This window comes from Furipterus horrens, unplaced genomic scaffold (assembly GCF_987537825.1).
Source record: "Furipterus horrens unplaced genomic scaffold, mFurHor1.1.pri manual_scaffold_4, whole genome shotgun sequence".
NCBI classification, from domain to species: domain Eukaryota; kingdom Metazoa; phylum Chordata; class Mammalia; order Chiroptera; family Furipteridae; genus Furipterus; species Furipterus horrens.
In genome coordinates this window covers 73091160-73110724 of record NW_028327174.1, presented here as the reverse complement: position 1 = coordinate 73110724, position 19565 = coordinate 73091160, and the positions used below count along the sequence as shown (strand labels likewise).

General features: G+C 38.8%; 1 protein-coding gene across 2 annotated transcripts in view; it reads right to left on the bottom strand.

The window, feature by feature from the left end:
* Positions 1 to 18798, bottom strand: part of ZDHHC17 (zDHHC palmitoyltransferase 17) — a 93861-nt gene extending 75063 nt beyond the window's left edge. For both annotated transcript variants that reach the window (XM_090273646.1, XM_090273647.1), the window contains exon 1: positions 18603 to 18798. In XM_090273646.1, the coding sequence (XP_090129772.1) occupies positions 18603 to 18695 (93 nt within the window). In that variant the 5' untranslated portion in view covers positions 18696 to 18798. The remainder of the gene's footprint in view (positions 1 to 18602) is intronic.
* Positions 18799 to 19565: the final 767 nt, after the last annotated feature.

Below are 19565 nucleotides of genomic sequence, written 5' to 3'. Positions count from 1 at the left end.
GAAAATTCCAGCAATCATACAAAACTGAACGAACCACCCCAATTTATTTTTCCAGTTTTAGTATCAACCATTTCCTACTAAGCTCCCTACATGTTAATAGCCATTCCAAGAAGTCATGTACTTTCAAAACCTCAGTAGGTTTTGCTCATGTCAGCATTCTACTCAGAAGGCACATTGCATCTCAGGTCTGGCAAACTTTTCAAATCCTTCAATTCAATTCCAATGTCACCATATCCATTCTTGTTCTCCTCAGGGAGAATTAACTGTCCTGTCATCTGTGTTCCTATTGCTATGCAAACATATTATTGTACTATGGGATGGTATATGTGTTAGTTTCCCATTGCTGCTGTAAGTGACTTATTATCTTACAGTTCTGGAGGTCGGAAGTCCAAAATCAAATATCAATATCACAAGGTGTCAGCAGGGCCAAGCTCCATCTGGAGGCTCTAGGGGAGAAGCCATTCTTTGCCACTTCCAGCTCTGGTGGGGTTCTAGTACTTCCTGGCTTGTGGTGACACCACTCCAATACTTGAGGACACCTTTTTCAAATCCAGCTGGTCAGCTTCATATAGCCTTCTCTGCATGTATGTTCAAATCTCCCTCTGCTCCCTCTTATAATACATGTGATTAGGCCCTGGCTTGTGTGGCTCAGTGGATTGAGCACCACCCTGCAAACTGAAAGGTCTCTGTTTCTATTCCCAGTCAGGGCACATGCCTGGGTTGGGGGTGTGCAAGAAGCAACCAATCAGTTTTTCTCGAACATCAATGTTTCTCTCCCTTTCTCCCTCCCTTCCCCTTTCTCTAAAAAAGAATAAATGAAATCTTTTTAAAATGAATACATGTGATTAGCTATGACCAGTGTGGCCCAGCTGGTAGGGCGTCATCCAGCAAACCAAAAAGGTAACCATTCAATTCCTGGTCACGGCACATGCCTGAGTTGTGGGTTTGGTCCCGGTTTGGGTGCATGCAGGAGGCAACCAATAGATGTTTCTCTCACATTGATGTTTCTCTCCCTTTCTCCCTCCCTTCCCCTCTCTCTAAAAATAAATAAATAAAATCTTTAAAACAGAATACATGTGATTACATATAGGGTCCACCTGAATATCCAGGATAATCTCCCCATTGCAAGACCCTTCGTTTTATCATTCTTGCAAAGTCTTTTTCCCTTATAAAGTAACACAAGTTCCAGGTATTGAGACTTGTTATCTTTGGGGCAAGGGGAAGGAATATTCTGCCTATCACAGGATGGGCATAAAGGTGGAAAAATGAGAAATAAAGGAGCAAAGTTCATACTATACAGATTGTACTTTTCTCTCAGCAATAAAAATCCCTCAGTCATTGGCAATACCAACTGTTGGCTCTCTCATGTGAGGCCTTCTAAAATTCTAAAATTTATCCCATGAAACAAAGACTCTCTCTTTGACCAAACTTTAGTCCAACTCCTCTGAGTTCTCTGCTCAACTAGACCTCAACCTTGGGCCCTGCCCTTACTGGACAACATAGTCCAGTTTTACCAAGAACCCTATTCAGTAAAGAGAATCTCCCATCCTTGATATCCAATCACTCTGGCCTACCTTCAGCAAGAATCCTGTTCAATTAGTTTAGCAAGAATACCATTCTTGATGTCTCCTCTTAATATTTTCCATCCATTGACCCCCTCATTCTGCTTGTTGGCTTTAAATCCACAACTGTCCTTGCTGTATGTGGAATTGAGCCCAGTTCTATACTGAGGGCTTCTTTTTCCCTATTGCAATAGTGTCTGAATGAAATCCATTTTTACCACTTCACTGTTCAACTCTGGTTTTCTTAACAGAACCTCCCTCTGCAACATTCTCTGGTGCGAAACAGACACTCTCCAGCTCACTTCTCAAAACTCCTCCTCAGCCCCTATCTTAGTGGTATAAATAGTCCTTGGGCTGCTTCTGCAGAGCAGGCACCTCTCTTAGATCTAAGTCTCTTTCAAGTCTCTAGCCGATCCAGCCTCTATAAAGTGTTTGGTTAGCGCAAGGAAATACCCTTAACTCAGTATCACTGAGTTAATATCACACACAGAGAAAGCTCTCCCTCTGGCTCTGACATTGCAAGGTCACTTTATGTACCTCTTACCCTTTACACTTCCTCAGTAAAGCAGCAGCAACCCCCATTTGCTGGGCCTTCAATGACTCCAAAGGACCCATATCACATTTCCCCAAGAATTCTCTAACACTCCACTCAGATAGCAAGCACCCCAGGGAATCCTAATTATTTTCTGCAACCTAGCAGGAATCCAGCCAAGCAAACATCTTCCTTCCGGAAAAGTCCCAGTGTTCCAGAGGAATTGTTTGCAACCCACAAGGAGAACAGTAAGACCTACAACACTCCCTCTTGGGCTGGTAACTCTTCAAAGAACCCTTCCTCCATTAAAGGCTCTATCTTGTACAGACTGGAAGTAACAGAGTTCCAGGACAAATTATAGCATTTCCCAGCAAGTTAAGCACATCTGTTCACACTGCAGGAATCCTTTGTCAGCTACTGTCCTCAGCTTTGAGCTCCAGGGAAAATGCTTAGATGACAAGAAAAGCACCACTTTGTATAATATCCTATTATACAAAATATATCATAAAGTACTTCTCTTTTCATACTTAGTTTTCACTTAACATTATGTTTTTGAGATTTACCTATCCTGAGACAAGTAGTTCTAGTTTATTCAATGCAATTGCTAGATGATATCCCATTATATCAGCAATTTTCAACCAGTACGCTACAAGAGGCCCACTGAGGTGCCACAAGAATTTTTAAAACATGCAATACCTGACTATTTAGTCAGGGACACTCACCTATTTTCCCTTCATAAATTGGCAAATTAAAAAATGACAACAGCCGACACAATAATAGCTGTCTGCTGGGAACGAAATCAAAATTAAAACTATTTTTTTTGTCAGACTGGCAAATATATATATATATATATTTGGTGTGCACAGAATTTGAGTAGTTAGTTTATATGTGCCATGAGATGAAAAAGGTTGAACATGGTTGCATTATATGAATAAACCACATACATTCCCCTTCTAAGAGACTTTTTGCTATTATAAACCATATTGCAATAAGCAATCGTATAGAAGTCTCATGTGTAAAAGTTTCTCTAGGATAAGCACCTAGTAGTGAAACCTCTGGATAAAAAGACTTTGAGTTATCTTCAACCTTACTATCATTAAACTGTTTCTAAGGTGGTAGTATCAACTTACATTCTCACTAGCAATGCTTGAGTTTTCCTTATACTATACTTAAATTTACCAAACTTCTTGACCTGAGGGGAGATCTAATGAGAATCAAATTATATCTTGTTTTGATCTTCAATTCCCTCAAGCAAAGTGAAGAAACTTAGGTAGGAGATCAACTATATCAATGTTGTTCAAAAGTCAAGAAGGATAAGGACCACAATTTAACAATATAGATACCACAATACTTTGACAACGTGGGGACGTGTATGAGAAAGAAACTGATTCAAGACAGAAGAAAACTGGGAACGGCAAGTACAGGCTAATCTTTTGAAGAGTTTTGCTACAAAGAAGACCAAGAAATAAAGCAACAGACAGAAGAGAAGTGGCATCAAAGAAAAATACAATTTTGGTTTGTTTTTTTTTTATGCTGGGAGAAATGATCGCTAGCGGAAATGACCTGGTAGTCCCAAAACCAATGACGCAGGAGTATCAATAGAGAGCTGATGAAGAGATGCCTTAAGTGGGCATGAGGATAGAAACTACTGTAACCAAACATATACGTATTTTTAAGTTGAAAAGCACAAAACACTGATAAAGAAATCCAAGAAGATCTAAATACCCATGGACTAGAAAGACTCAACATGATAAAATTGTCAATTCTCCCCACACTGATGCATGAATTTAATACAATTCTGATAAAAATTTCAACAAGATTTTTTTGCAGATATAAACAAGGTTATTCTAAAATTTATATAAGAAGCCTACTAAAAGACCTAAAATTGTTGTAGAAAAGATGAATAAAGTAGGAAGAAGCAGTCTACTCAATTTCAAGGCCTATTACATAGCTACAGTAATCAAAATTGTCTAGTATTGGCTGAGGAATAGACACATAGATTTAAAAACAAAAACAAAAAAAGAACATAGAATCCAGAAATAAAAATGTACAAACATGCTCAATTGATTTTTGATAACAATGTAAAAGTAATTCAATGGAAGAAAGATAAGCTTTTCAACAAACTGTTGAACATCTTATAGGCAAATAAATAAACACACCTCAATCTAATTCTTACACTTTACATAACAAATAACTAAAAATCACCATGGCCAGGTATCTCAGTTGGTTAGAACATCATCCTAATATGCCAAGATTGCAGGTTCAATCTCTGGTCAGGGTACACATGAGTACAAAAAGCAACCAATGAATATAGAAATAACTGGAACAACAAATGGATGTTTCTCTCTCCCTCCCCCACCTTCCTCTCTCTCTCTCTCTAAAATCAATCAATAAAAAATTTTTTAATTCAAAATTGACCTTGAACTTAAATGTTACATGTAAAACTATAAACTGTTAAAAAATAAAAAAAGAAGAAGAAAATCTTTGGAATTTTGGCAAAGAGATCTGGCTTGACACACAAAGTACAATCCATGAATATAAACTGGAATTCATCAAAATTTAAACTTAGGATCTGAGAAAGCCCATGTTATGAGGATAAAAAGACAACTACAGACTGGAAGAAAAATATGTGCAAACCACAGCAAAGAACCAGTATCTGGGAAATATAAAAAACTCTCAAAATTCAACAATAAACCCAGCAGACAACCCATCCTTAACAGCCCCTCCTGAAAATAGGCTGGCTTCAGAGTAAAATATTCTCTGACTTCAGCCCCATCATGCCTCTCCTGGTCATCCCACTTCCTCATATTCAGTACTTTCTAGCCTTGTTAATACCTCACTATGAAAGAAAATCCCTTTCTGCCTGATACTTGAGACACGTAGATCTTTGGTCAATACATTCTTCCACTGCAAATGCTTCTGATTCTTCCTATTGCAATAGTTCTTTCCTCTCTTGCAATAATCATTTCAAATTAAATATCTATTTACTAAGAAAAAAACACTCAACGGTAAAATAATCAATTTTAAAAACTGGCAAAAGACACTGTTGTAGGCTGAAGTGTGCACCTCAAAATCCCTAGGTTGAAGCCCTAACTCCCATTACCTCAGAATGTGACTATATTTGAAGCTTGGCTCTTTGAAGATGGGGTTAAGTTAAAATGAGGCCATTAGGGTAGACCCTAATCCAGTATGATTGATGTCCTTAAAGGAAGAAGAAAGAATCTGGACACATAGGCACCAGGGGCACATGTGCATGAAGGGAAAACTATGTGAGAACACAGCAACAGAGTGGCTGGCCATCTGTACGCCAAAGAGTGGGGCCTCAGAAGAAACCCAAACCTGCCAATACCTTGATCATGGTTGAACTCCTAGCCTCCAGAACTGTGAGAAAATACATTTCCATTATTTAAGCCACCCAATCTGTGGCATTTGTTATGGCAGCCCTAGCAAACTAATACAAACACAGATATTTCACCCAAGGGGATATACAGATGATAAATAAGCACATGAAATAATAGCATCATTAGCCATTAGGAAAGTGAAAATTAATACTACAATGAATTACCACATATTTATTAAAACAGGCTAAAATTGAAAAGCGACAACCCCAAATGTTGGGAAGGACACAGAAATCAGATCATTCATATATTGCTGGCTGCAATGTAAAATGTAAAGCCACTCTGGAAAACAGCTTGACAGTTTTTTAAAAATATTATTGTACAACCATCATCTGACCCAATAATTGCACTCTTGGGCATTTATCCAGGGAAATATTTATGTTTACACAAATACCTGTACACAAATGGTTAAAGCATCTTTATTTATAATAACCAAAAATGGAAAGAACCCCGAAGTTCTTCAAGGGGTTAACAGTTAAACAAACTGATACATCAACATACTACCCAGTAAAAAAAGCAAGGAACTACTGATACACCCTACAAACTAGAAGAATCTCCAGAGAATTATGCTGAATGAAAAAAGCCAATCCTATAAGGTTACACATGACATGATTCCATTAAATAACATTCTTAAAATTTAAAAATTATAGAAATAAAGACTAGATTAGTATGGGTATACAAGGGCAATATGACTGGTGTGGATAAACATACAACGATAATGTGAAGGATCTTGTGGTGGTGGAAATGTTCTGTATATTTACTGATTTGATATTAATCTCCTGGCTGTAATATACTATAATTTTGCAAGATGTTACCATTGGGAGAACCTGGTAAAGGGTACACAGGATCTCTCTGCATTTTTTAAATAATTACATGTGAATCTACAATTATCTCAAAATAAACTTCTTAAAAACTATCAACTTACAAATGTAAAATTCATGTAATTTATCATAAATAAAATATACTGCAATAAAGAGTGATATAGTAAAACAAAATTTTAAGATACACAAATTGTTTTAAAAACTGTCCATACAATAGAACTTTCTGCAATTACAAACATTATACAGCCACTAGCCATACATGGCTAATAAACACTTGATATATTACTAATATGACTGAAAAGCTGATTTACTTTATTCATTTTTATTAATGTAAATTTAAATAGCCACATGTCATTGGTGGCTACTATGCTGGACACAGGAGGTCCAGACATTATAAAAAATGAAAAATATCGTTATATGCTAAGATGAACTATGTCCAAAGAGCATTCAGAAAAAAGTGCAAATTTTACAACATATTGTATACCATTTATGTAACAAAAACAAGGACATAAACATATATAAGCATGTATATAAAATATACATGTATACGTGCATTTACATTCTACTACATACCCTTCTGTACTACTTAAATTTTCAACAATAATTATGTGTCACTTTTAAAAATTTATTATTATTTTTTAATTTTCACCCTAGGATATGTTTTATTGATTTTAGAGAGAGAATAAGAGAGAGAAAAACATTGATGTGAGAGACACATCGATTCGCTGCCTCCCGTATGCCCCCTAAAATAGAAATTGAACATGCAACCTAGGTATAAACCCTGACTGGGGATCAAACCCACAATCCTTCTGGTATACGGGACAATGCTCCAACTAACTGAGCCACCCAGCCAGGAATATGCCACTTTTTTTGAAAGCCATAAAACCTCTGCTGGAATTTAAATTTCTGATATCTTTAAAATTCATATACTATTCAACAATATAGAATAAATCAGATGAATAATACTTTAGAAAGTTTAAGTTTTTATTTGGTCTACTATGTTATAGTGCTAGATTCTAGTTTGTCAATTTTTTGCCCCAAATGTGACCCTTTTTTGAGATTTGGTTACATTCAATTATTCACAGGAATAAAAAGGAGACAAATAAGGAAAAAAGTTCAAATAGTGGTTACTTCTAAAATCAAGTTAATTAACTTCTAAAACAACTGGAAGATCCTAGATATTAGACTGGGTGTTCAGTCAGAAAGCAAAAGTTCTTCAGAAAATAATGTCTACAGTTTATTCATAATTCTAGTTATAGAATTATAGACTAATGAAGTGTTTATAATTACAGATAAGAGAGATAAAATCTCCAAGGTGGAAGTAGATTTAACAATGGTATACATATACTCCCATAATCTTGAACTGGAGAAAGAAAGGTTGTGAAACAAATAATAGCTAACTCTATGTGCCAAGTACTCTTCTAAACTTTATAGAGAGAGAGACAGGATGCCATAGAAGCAAAAATGCTGTTGATTGTAAGATGTACAATTATTGTACATATCACTAAGAAAGACTGCTAACTGAACCATATATAGTGCTCTCTATGACTTAGAAGTTTTCTTTTTATTAATGGAAAGATTGCTTCTAGACTTATTTAGGCAGTTTTATCATATAGTAGTCTTTAGATATATTAAAAGGAGATATATAAGCAAAGTAAATTGGTTATTCTATTGCTAAAACATCACTACCCCTTGACCAAAAGCAACAGACATCATTTTCAGAAATATTAAAATATAAAACATATGTTAAAATCTACAAAATATGGTTTATTAATTCAACTTCAAAAGAAACCTAAGAGGTATTATTATTCCCATTTTCCAGATAAAACTGAAGAACTGAGAGGTTAAGCAATTTATTAGCTCAAGATCAAACACCTGGCTGGTGTGGCTCAGTGGATTGAGTGCCAGCCTGCAAACTAAAGGGTCGCTGGTTTGATTCCCACTCAGGGCACATGCCTAGGTTGCAGGTTGGTCCCAATTAGGGCATGTGTGCGAAGGGTAATCAAATGATATTTCTTTCATACATCGATTTTTTTCTCCCTCTCTTTCTCCCTCCCTTCCCCTTTCTCTAAAAATAAATAAAATCTTTTAAAAAAAGGCTAGGGAGACAGAAAACAACCTAAAAAGATTAGTGGTTGCCAGAGTTAGGACATGGGAGGGATGAATAGGTGGAACACTGAGGCTCTTTAGGGGCAGTGAAACTAGTCTGTTTGGTACTGTAATAACAGACAGATGTCATTATACATTTGTCAAAACCATAGGATGTATGCCAAAAGTGAACCATAATGTAGAGTGTGGACTCCAGGTATTATACAAATAATATACCAATGAATGCAGGTTCCTTGACTGTAACAAATGTACCACTCTGGCGCAGGATGCTGACAGTGGGGGAGGTTGTGCCTGTGTGGAGGCAGCAGGTGAAGGGGAATTCACTGTACTTTCTGATCAATTTTAATGTGAACCTAAAACTACTCTAAAACACAGTCTCAAAAAATTTTTTTATGAAAATGAGGACATTTGCAAACACAGCTAGTCCGTGCCTGCCTGGCAAATTATATTCAATCAACTCTATAACAATTATCACTGCTATCACACTGTGCTGTGCTAGAAAAAAGAGGCAGCTGGATTTAAGCTGTTTGAACCTGGATTCAAACTCAGTTCTGCCACTTAGCAGCAACTTACCCTCTCTATGCCACAATATCCTCATTTGTAAAATAGGTATAAAAAGCGTGAGAATTAGATGAATGCATATATATAACACATTGGTACCTCTCCACACTTTTCGTTAACTCATTCCGGAACTCATGACAAGCACTGAAACCGACAAGTACCTAACAATAAAGCGTTTTCTCTTGCTGGGTGGCATGGTGACTCATAGAAATTGTAGCCAAGTGCAACGAGTCCCAAGCAAGTGTCAAGTGCTAAAACATTTTTTTCTCATCAAAATGCAAGGAGTACAGGGTTTGACGAGTCCTGAAGCCAACAAGTACTGAGGTATGACTGTATATGCAAAACTGTTTAAGACACTGCCTAGCTCGTAGTTATAATATGACAAGTGTTAGCAATTATCATTATTATCATCTATCAGACTGAGGAAACATGAAAAGCACCAAGTACAATGCCTCATACATTAAATGTCAAATCAGCTTCCTTCCTCCTCCTGTAATAAAACTTTTCCTACCTATTAGGGCATAGCAGGGAATGAGGAATCAAGTGTGGGAGTGTCTATTAGAATCACCTCTGGAATTTGTTCAAAGTATACATATCACAAATCCACATACTAAACTAGAAACTCTGAGAAGTGTATATGAAAGCATGTGTATTCTAACAACATTATCCATAAGATTCTTACATATACACATACATTCTCACTTTACCCAACCACACGAATCCAGTTACGATGAAGTTAAAATACACCAGCATTTAATGGGATTCAATGTGATGAAATACCACATATTTTAGTAAAAATTTCTTACAAGTTTCTAGGTATTGCCTAAATCAGGGGCTGGCAAATAGACCAGACCACAGGTCAAATGTGGTCCACCACTTGATTTTATAATATAAAGTTTTATTGGAACACAGGATACCAATTCACTTTTTAAAAAATAATCTCAGTTTTATTTTTTTCCTAGCCACAAAAATTATTTTTTAATTTAATCTTTATTGTATTTTTTTCCATTACCATTTAGTCCCTTTATACCCCCCTGTCCCTAGCAATCACCACACTTTTGTCCATTCATTTCTATATTGTTGATGGCTGCTATCATACAACCACCACAGAATTGAGTAGCTGTTACAGAGACTATACATGGCCCACAAACTTGAAATATTTATTATCCAGCCTTTACAGAAAAAGTCTCCCAACCCCTGGTCTAGATTATTCATAGAGAATGCTATTCAGTAGCCCAACTAGAACATTTAGTGTTGAGAATAAGTTCAATGTAATTAAAACAAATAAACAATGCTTTACATTAAGAGTATAGAGCACAGAAATAGTTTTGCTTGCTAGCATTTCTTCTTTAAGGAAACTGTCCCTCCCCTACCTTCAACCAAGAGATCTTTGTCAATTATAGTGCCCTATCCCATGGTCATAGAGGTGGGCACACAACCTAAATCAAGACAACCCTATGCTTTTTTCCAATGTAGAATAAGGGAAGATATGCAGACCATCTCTAATGGTTACTTACATATGAGATACATGGCAAAAAGAAGGCTGGCATCCATCCATACACCCAGTATAGAGAAAAAAGAAGCCGCTCTACATGAGGAGAAGATGAAGCTGAAAGGCAGAGATGAGGAGAGATAGAAGGCAGAGTGTCTTGGTGACATTCTCGGCTCAGAGTTTAATTGCACCTGTGCCATCCTGAATTTGGGTTATATTACCCCATTTTTGTGTCCAAGTAAGTTTTAAAAGGGTTGGTGACATTTGCAACCTGAGGATTCTAACACAAGCAACTTCGGTCTTCAGCTCATAGAAGGATTTTATTTTTTTCATGAGAATGAAGATGGTTTTGGTAACTAATTTTATCCCTCATTAAATCCTGCACAAATTAACAACTGTTCATCATCAGAAAGTTATTTTTAAAAAACTGACCAAGGGTATAGTACAGTAACATCTCAATCAGTAATTATTATTTTTCACTTGATTTTTTTTTTCCCCATTATAAAACAACTGAAAAAAAAACACAAGCTTTCTGACACACGTACAAAAAAGAAAAAAACGACTTCAGGTACATTTAGCCCTATCATCTCCATTTCTTCAACAATAATCACTGCAAAAGAAACGGATGAGCCTAAGACACTATAATATTCTGATATGTCAAAGAAAGATTCTACCATATTTAGTATGTATTATCCCTAGAAAACGAGTAATTCGTTTAACAAATTTTCAACAATTTTTAAAACGAAACCTAAAAATACTCTGTTCTCTATAATTCAGGAAATTAAGTTCTTACAATAACTCCTTTACAAAAGCCTGGAGTTCCACTGTACTTTGTAATTAGCTGCCTATAGCTTTATTTTAAGGATTTTTAAATAGAAGATATTACCCTATAATTGGATAATTATTACACCGGGTAAAAATTTTACTTGCATATTTTATAAATATTACCCTGAATTGTTTTCAAAATCAAAAGTTTAAAATAGTTGCTATTTTATCCTTGAATTACCTATCTGTAATACAATCTAATCATAACATAATAGAATTAGATGATGCTTTGAAAGAGAATTGCACATCACCTTGATATTGAAATACCTTTTTGGATTATGTAATTGTTGGGGGTTCTGTTAAAAACACACTGCATCTTCCAGCCAAGATGGAGGCCTAGATAGACACACTGCATCTTCCTCCACAACTAAGAAGGTATACAACTACCTCAAAACTAGAGACAACCATAAGTTCCAGAAAATCATGCTGCATGGAAGTTCAACAAACAAAGATATAAATAAGAAATACTCATCCAGACAGGTAGGAGGGGTGGAGCTGGGGCAGAGAGGACGCGGTGTGGTGGTAGCAGCAGATACAGGCTAGTTGAAAACACAGTCACTTGTTTTAAAAAGTAGGGAGGGACACCTGGGGGGCACTCCAAGCCCCAGACAGACTGCACAGCTCACAGATCCAATGCCGGGGAAAATAAAGCCTCTTTGCTTCTGATGGTGCAAACAAGTGGAGATTGGGGCAGAGGAAGAAACTGCTGGTCTGTCAGCAGAGTCTGCTTGTTCAAAGGGTCCCCACAGTCCTAGAACATTTGCAGATCCACCCACTCTGGGAACAATGGCCAGGGCAACAGCTAGAGGGGCACCAGTCCCATATGGTAAGCAGAAGTGCCTGGAAAAGAGGCAAGTGCTGAGCAAACGATATTGTTCCCTCTTAAACCACCCCCCCACACACATACAGTGCCACAATGTGGTAAAATGGGTTGCCCTGTACTGACAAATACCTAAGGCTCTGCTCCTTACAAAATAACAGGTGCGACAGCTCTACCTAAGACACAGAGGCAAACAAACACAGGAGCCTGTCAAGATGAGAAGACAGAGAAGTATGGCCCAAAAGAGGGAATGGATCAAGGTTCCAGTGGGAGAACTAAGCAACGAGGAGAGAGCCAATCTAACAGATGGGGAGATAGGCAACCGAACAGACACAGAGTTCAAAACACTGGTGTTAATGATGCTTACAGACTTGTCAGATATGTTTAAGTACGGCAAACGCAGAAAGGAAGAAGTGAAGGCTATGTTAAGTGAAACGAAGGAAAATCCAAACAAAACCAACAGTGAAGGGAAGGAAATTAGGGTTCAAATCAATGATTTGGAACATAAGGAAGAAAAAAAAAAAGTCAACGAGTACAGAATGAGGAAACAAGAATCAAAAAAATGAGGAGAGGCTTAGGAACCTTTGGGACAACTTTAAACATGCCAACATCCGAATCATAGGAGGGCAAGAAGAAGAGAAGAAGATCAAAACTTTGAACGTTAAAATGACAACAAACTCACAACTATCAACAACTGAATCTAAAAAATAAAAACAAAACCCAACTAAGCAAACAGAATAGGAACAGAATCATAGGTATGGGGATCATTTGGAGGGTTATCAACTGGGAGGGTGAAGGGGAGAAATGGGGTAATGGTTCACGGACTAAGAATCATAACTGATTGATACAAAATAGACAGGAGGAAGGTGAAGCTAAAGGACTTATATTCATGACCCATGGACATGAACCAAGAGGGCTGGGGCTGCTGGAGGGAAACAGGGTACTGGGTGGAGGGGAGCAAGGGAAAAGAAACTGAGACAACTGTAACAACATAATAAAATATACTTAAAAAAAAACACACACTACATCAAGACCCCTTAACTGACTAAGGAACCCTAACTACCCTAACATACCCTTAGGATACTCTCTGGAGGAAAGGAGGTCCACGTGCATTATTTTTCAGTCCTCACCCAAGGATATATTTACAGATTCCAGAGAGAGAGGAAGGGGGTGGGAACTGAGAGGGAGAAAAACATTGATTGGTTGCCTCCCACACACACCCACTGACCCAGACAGAACTTGCAACCCAGTCATGTGTTCTGACTGAAATCAAACCAGCAACCTTTCGGTTTGTGGGACGATGTTCTGACTGAGTCAGGGCACACATGCATTTTTAATTTTTAACAGACTGTGTGCATTGTAGACACACACACACACACACACACACACACACACACACACACCTTCATCTATCCTGAGGGATCTGTAGGACTACATACAGTTCATCTTTTTTTACTTTGCAATCTCTATTTTTGTATTCCTCATTACTATATGCCCTAGCAAAACATCAAGACCACACTTATCAATGCTCAATAAATACTCCTCAAATTATAGCACACATCTTTAAGAAAATTAAATAGTGCAAAATGTCTTGTGATAAAGAGATCTCTGCCCATCCTCTCCTCAATCCCCAGACAACCAATTTTAATTCTTAGCTACTTAGTCAGTTGCCTCCATACCTAACATGTGTATAATATTATTGCTTGAGATATTACTAACTTCTTACCACAACATTTGTAGCTAATATGTTACTAAAAGCCAGACACAGAATTTTGTATACATTATCTCATTTACTCTTAACAACAATCTCATGAGGTACTATATTTCCATTTTAGTTCAGAAAATTGGGACACAGTTCAATAACTTGCTCAGGATCACAGCTAGTAAGTGGCAAAACTACGATCTGAACTCAAGCAGCCCAACACCAGCACTCACACTTTTAATTTATCTACTTTTATATCTACCTACGCCATAGTCTACTCTTAATAAATACTTTTGGGATAATGCTCTTGAATTAAATAAAAATAGTAAGCAAAATAAAAGAAAGAAATCAAAACAGTACAATGGCATTTCTCACAACCAAATATAATTTTTTGGTTCTATAGGTCAGTAATTTTCAACTTTGGCTTTGCCACAAACCATGAGGTAGCCAATTAGTTGTATTTTTATTTTACATATATTGACTCATCGTTATTATGGTATCAAAGGAGAAAAACAATTTTCAAAGTAATTTTGTATCTGCTTCCTCAAAGCAAATGAGTTAATTTATGTACATGTACATATATATCTCTAACTACACAAGAGAGCAAAAAAATAATGGAAAAAAGCAAAATCACTTATACTAAAGAAAAGCTTCAAAAAATAAATTTTATAAAATCTGTGAGGACAAGAGATGTCGTACTACTTCAGTTTAATATTCTAAACAAAAAATGAGACACAAATATGAGCAAAATTAATGTGAAACAAAAACGTAACCATTAAAAGAATAAGAATTTAGAGAAGGCAATAATATAAGTTTTGAAATTTAGAGAAAAAAATGAAGAGAACAAGAGATGAAATCCCTAGATAATCTAGGCAATCCAGTTCAAAGCTCTGAGTCAGATCTTGCTGAAACAAGAGAGTCCCTATATTAATACTATGGGAGAAGGGAATAGTGCAGCCTCATTCTAGGAAAGAGCTGGGATGACTTACTAAAGTAGGTGAAACGGAAGACTGATGATAGCAAGTCATGTGAACCTGTAGACCAGCATATGGTCTCTATTTCTCTGTTTAAGTCTTTCTTCTAACCGTTTTAGATGACAAAAATCTGACATTGCTTATAGGCTATAGTACTCAATTCAACACTTAGATTCTGTTAAGTGTTTCATATGCATATATCTTCCCAAATAGATCATTAACTTCTGGAGAGCAGAAGCTGTCCTTTTATTTCATTTTCACCCATATAACCTAACATCTAGCATATAGATGCTTAAGCCTATCAATCTTGAAAAATTACAACATAACAATCAAACTATTGGAGTTTGAGGAAATCTTAAGAGATCATCTAGTCTAGACTATCTTAAAAGCAAAGAAACTGAGAATAGTTAAATGTCCTCTAGCCTAAAGTCAGAGCTGGGATTAGCACCCTAATTCCCTGATCATCAGTTCATCCTCTCCCAAAGAGCCTATAATTTCCTCCATTATGACAAAATATTTGATCAGAAAACAAAAGTAGCCCTGGCCAGGTGGCTCAGTTGGTTGGAGTGTCACTCCGTGGACCAAAAGGTTGCAGGTTCAACCCTTGGCCAGGGCACATACCTAGGTTGTGGGTTCCATCCCTGGTCAGTGGGCATACAGGAAGCAACCGATTGATGTCTCTCCCTCTCTTTTTCTCTCAAATCAATAAATACGTCCTCAGGTGAGGATTTTAAAAAAAGGAAGGAAGGAAGGAAGGAAGGAAGGAAGGAAGGAAGGAAAGGAGGGAGGGGGAGGAAAGGGGAGGGATGGGAAGGGAAAGAGGGGGGAGAAAAAAGGAAATAAAGAAGGAAAGAGGAAGGAAGAAAGGAAGGGAGGGAAGGAGGGGAAGGGAGGGGGGAGGGAAACACCACCAGTATTCACTATATGCTATAGGTCAAGACCTATAGGAGGTAGGATTTGATTGGCAGCCTTCACGCCTAAGTCTGTGATGACTGCTTTATAAACATTATTTCATACTCACAATAACTCTAAGAGGTCGGTGCTATTAACCCAATTTTTAAAATGCAGAATACACAATTTGACCATGATGATAGTTAAGTGGCAGAGACTAGATTCTCAGTGTGTTACCAAAGCCCTGGCTTTAAATCAGTACTCTATACTGCCTCTCAGTGAATTTACGACAAAAATATCAGTCTCAAGAGTTCAACACAGTGCATGACCCAAACAAGATAAACAAATGTTTAAATGACTAAACAAATGGATTATTTAATTAAAAAGGTTCTCTCACAGCAAATTCCCCTAAAAAGAAGGGTTTATTTTTCATCTAATTACATAATCCCCTAAGAAAGGTTTCAAGGTTGAGCAGTTTGCACACTAACAGATTTCAAGAATGGCTTATTTGTTCAACCTACAGACAATTCATCTACTCAACAAATATTTAGTGAGAAACTATTTTTTTGTGACAGTGTTAAATTTGAAGATGAACAGTAAAATAAAACTTGTTCCTGCAAAGACCTGTTACACTAAATTAAAACTCACACAAGTTTCAAAACTATTCCACTAAAACCAAATTAAATGTTTAACACTCCCTCCTTCTTCTGATGCAGGAAAAAGAATTAACATTAACTGAACAATGTGCCAGTTCTTGAACCTCAACATATAGTCTCACCTAATCCTTTACAGCCAAGTGAACTAGGTAGGCAACATCTCCATTTCCCGGTGAATAAGCTGAGGCGTTAAGTAATCAAGTACTTGTCTCAGGTCACTTAGCTAATTAGTACAAATGGAGAATGAGAACCCAAATGTATCTAATCAAAATCTATGTTCCCTCCAAAAAGGAGCTAAATAAAAGTACTAGTATTTTATTTGCTCACTAAGACAGAGAATGAGCTTCTTTCCAAAGGGAGACTGAAAGCACTGCTTATTTTACAACAACAACAACAAAATACATTATCGCGCTTAATCCTTGCAATAGCTTATTAGTAATTATTATTTCATCCCATATTATAAAGCTAGAACTCAGAGAAGTAGCTTGCCCAAGAATGCACTGCAAGGATGCAGAACTATACCAGGTCTGCAGCAAGTTACGAATGCAACAGAAACCACAGGAAAAATGCAGAAAGACCTTAGCTTAAGATGCAAACCATCTAAACAAATCAACCCCTGTGTTTGTTGGGTGAAAAGGAATGGTGTACATCATTTATACAAAACTTCCACTTTCAATGATGAGGAAGTCAATTTTCTATAGTAATATTCTATTAAATGCCAACCTTAAGACTCGTCTCTAAACTTCAAGCCTATAGGCCATTCCATTATACCAAGCAATCTCTGGATTTGTTATCAGTTAAAATTATTCTTAAAGTGCCAAACCATGTTTCACAAAGCTAAGGTTTATGAAGAGGGACCAGTATGATAAAATATACAATCAACATTTAAGTATCTGAAATACTTTCACAGGAATAGATGAATAGAAATATTCCTTGGCAACATTTTCAAAGTATCTGCAAACACTTTGTCTACTTCTTGACATATTTTCAGGGCCTAAGTGTGAACTAAAAGAGAGCTCTCCAATCCCATTTCTGAAAATGTTACCACTTTGGTTAAAAAACAAAACAACAACAAAAATGTCTACTCAATGTTCAGTTTTGTTTGTAAGAAATCTCTTAACAGCCTTTTCTATTGAGACTGGCCCGGGTATTTTCGTAAGAAACTATCCCATCTCTTTTTGATTAATCAAAGCAATGAATGAGAGCGAGGTTGAGTGCTAATATATTACATGGGTAAGTGCTTTTCTTTATTCACATTTTACTAAATAATGTAAGCATGCTACAAATCAAAATTCAGCAATAAACAGTATCATTTTAATGCAGAGCAGCCAGGTACAGACGTCCATGTTTGTTCATCCTACTACAACACAAAAATTGTCTTCATCCTTTAACCTCATAAAAACTACAGAGGTTCTTCAGGAAGCTTTGCCGCTGCCCATCCGCACATCACTGTGGATCGTTCAGAATAAGAATGCATCAAGAACTGCTTCCAGGCCAGAACTAGCACCAGTTCAGCTATAAACTAAGAGCTATGCAAGTACAGAACGTGACTGATCCTGGAGCGGGGCACTGTTTACTTACAGAGAAATGAGACTCGTGTTATGATGGGTAACGTGTTGCACGGTCCTCCACTGGCTCCAAAACAAAAATAAAACAAAACAAAAACCCCGGTACTTTGACGAGCTAATGTGAGCATGGGTCTATTCTCAAAAGTTTTGACCTCTCTTTTTAATCGCTTAAGGGCAAAAGCTCAAATAGGACATCCGACACAAGGTGCCTGAGGTGCTGCTTAACGGCATTAACGTGGAAGGACATCACTTTGTCCAAGGAACTGACGGCGTCATTCACCATGGCGAAGGAACAGAAGAAATGAAAACCAGACGCGGTGTCTCCTCGCGGCGGAGAGGCTTGGGGCACAACTAGGGGCTTAAGGTGCGGTTCCAAACCAGCACCAGGCCCCCGCGGCCCGTGCACCCGCCAGCAGCGAGGCGACAGAGCAGAACCATCAACATCTCTCCCTGTGGCCTCCAGGCACAGCCAGGGACTGCGTCCCAGAGCCCGCCCCGGCCGGGCCCGCCCCGCTATCTCCTCCCCCGTTATCCGCTCGCAGCCGCGCTCGGGCCTGGATTTGCCTCCACGCCCTCCTCAACTTCGGCAGGTTCCACTACCCTACACGCGTAGGCCACCGCCCTCCGCGAGTCCGGGAGAGAAATGGCCGAAGGCCTTAGGGCGAGGAATGCGCTCGGCGTGGTTCCTCACCTCTGGGTGGAGAAGAGGCACGCAGCCCGCTTCAGTATCATACTCATCCGGGCCGTCCGCCATCTTGGTATTAAATCCCTCCTCCCGCTGCATGCCGGGAGAAAGCGTTTCACACTCCCGGAGCACGGGTGAGGCGGAGGGCGAACGCGGGGGTGAGCGCGAGCCCGGCCGGAGGCTACACGACCGCCTCCTTCTCCTTCCCCTGCCCCCGAGACGCCCCTTCTGCCCCCTCCCCCTCGGAGGGCGCGGGGTCCCTGCGCGCGTGCGCGCGAGCCGGGCGGCCCGGGGCGCGAGCGCGCTCTGCTGCACTGCGCCGGGGCAGGCGGGCGGAAGGCTCTGGGCGTGGGCTCCGCTACTCGGGGGCGGGCACCAGGCCCGAGGCAGCTGTGCATCTCTGGTCGCCTCGGGGAGGCACCCGGGGGCCTCTTGAGTCATTAGCGTGGGAAATTCTCAGCAAGGGAGAGGGGACGGACTCTGGAGCGGAGTAGCAATGGTCAGGGCAGCCGAGGCGGCTCACGCCCACCAGCTCCCACTGTCCCTCCCCGAGACCCACGGGACCCCTCCTCGGAGACCCCGCTACCTGCCTCCAGGTGTGGGGATCTCAGATTTGAATGCAGACGTAAATTCCTGATGAAGCACCCCCTTCCTCCACGCTCAGTAAAGGTCACCCCTAAATGTATGCCCCCTGCAGCGGGGGCGCCCGTAAAGACACAAATAATGCTTTGGGCTTCCTCCTAGAGAAGCCTTTTAAAAACGATCCCAACCTGTCCTCCTTGGACTTGAATGGACAGTAACCACATAAAATTACGTCCTCGAGGCCCATACGCCCCCATCTACTACATTTTAATGTAACCCGAGAATTCAGAACTGAAGGGATTTAAATTTAATTCGCTGAAATGTGAACTAGATAAAATGACTAAAGACACTTTTAAACGGATTTTAGGGCTGTAGGGGGTGGAGGAT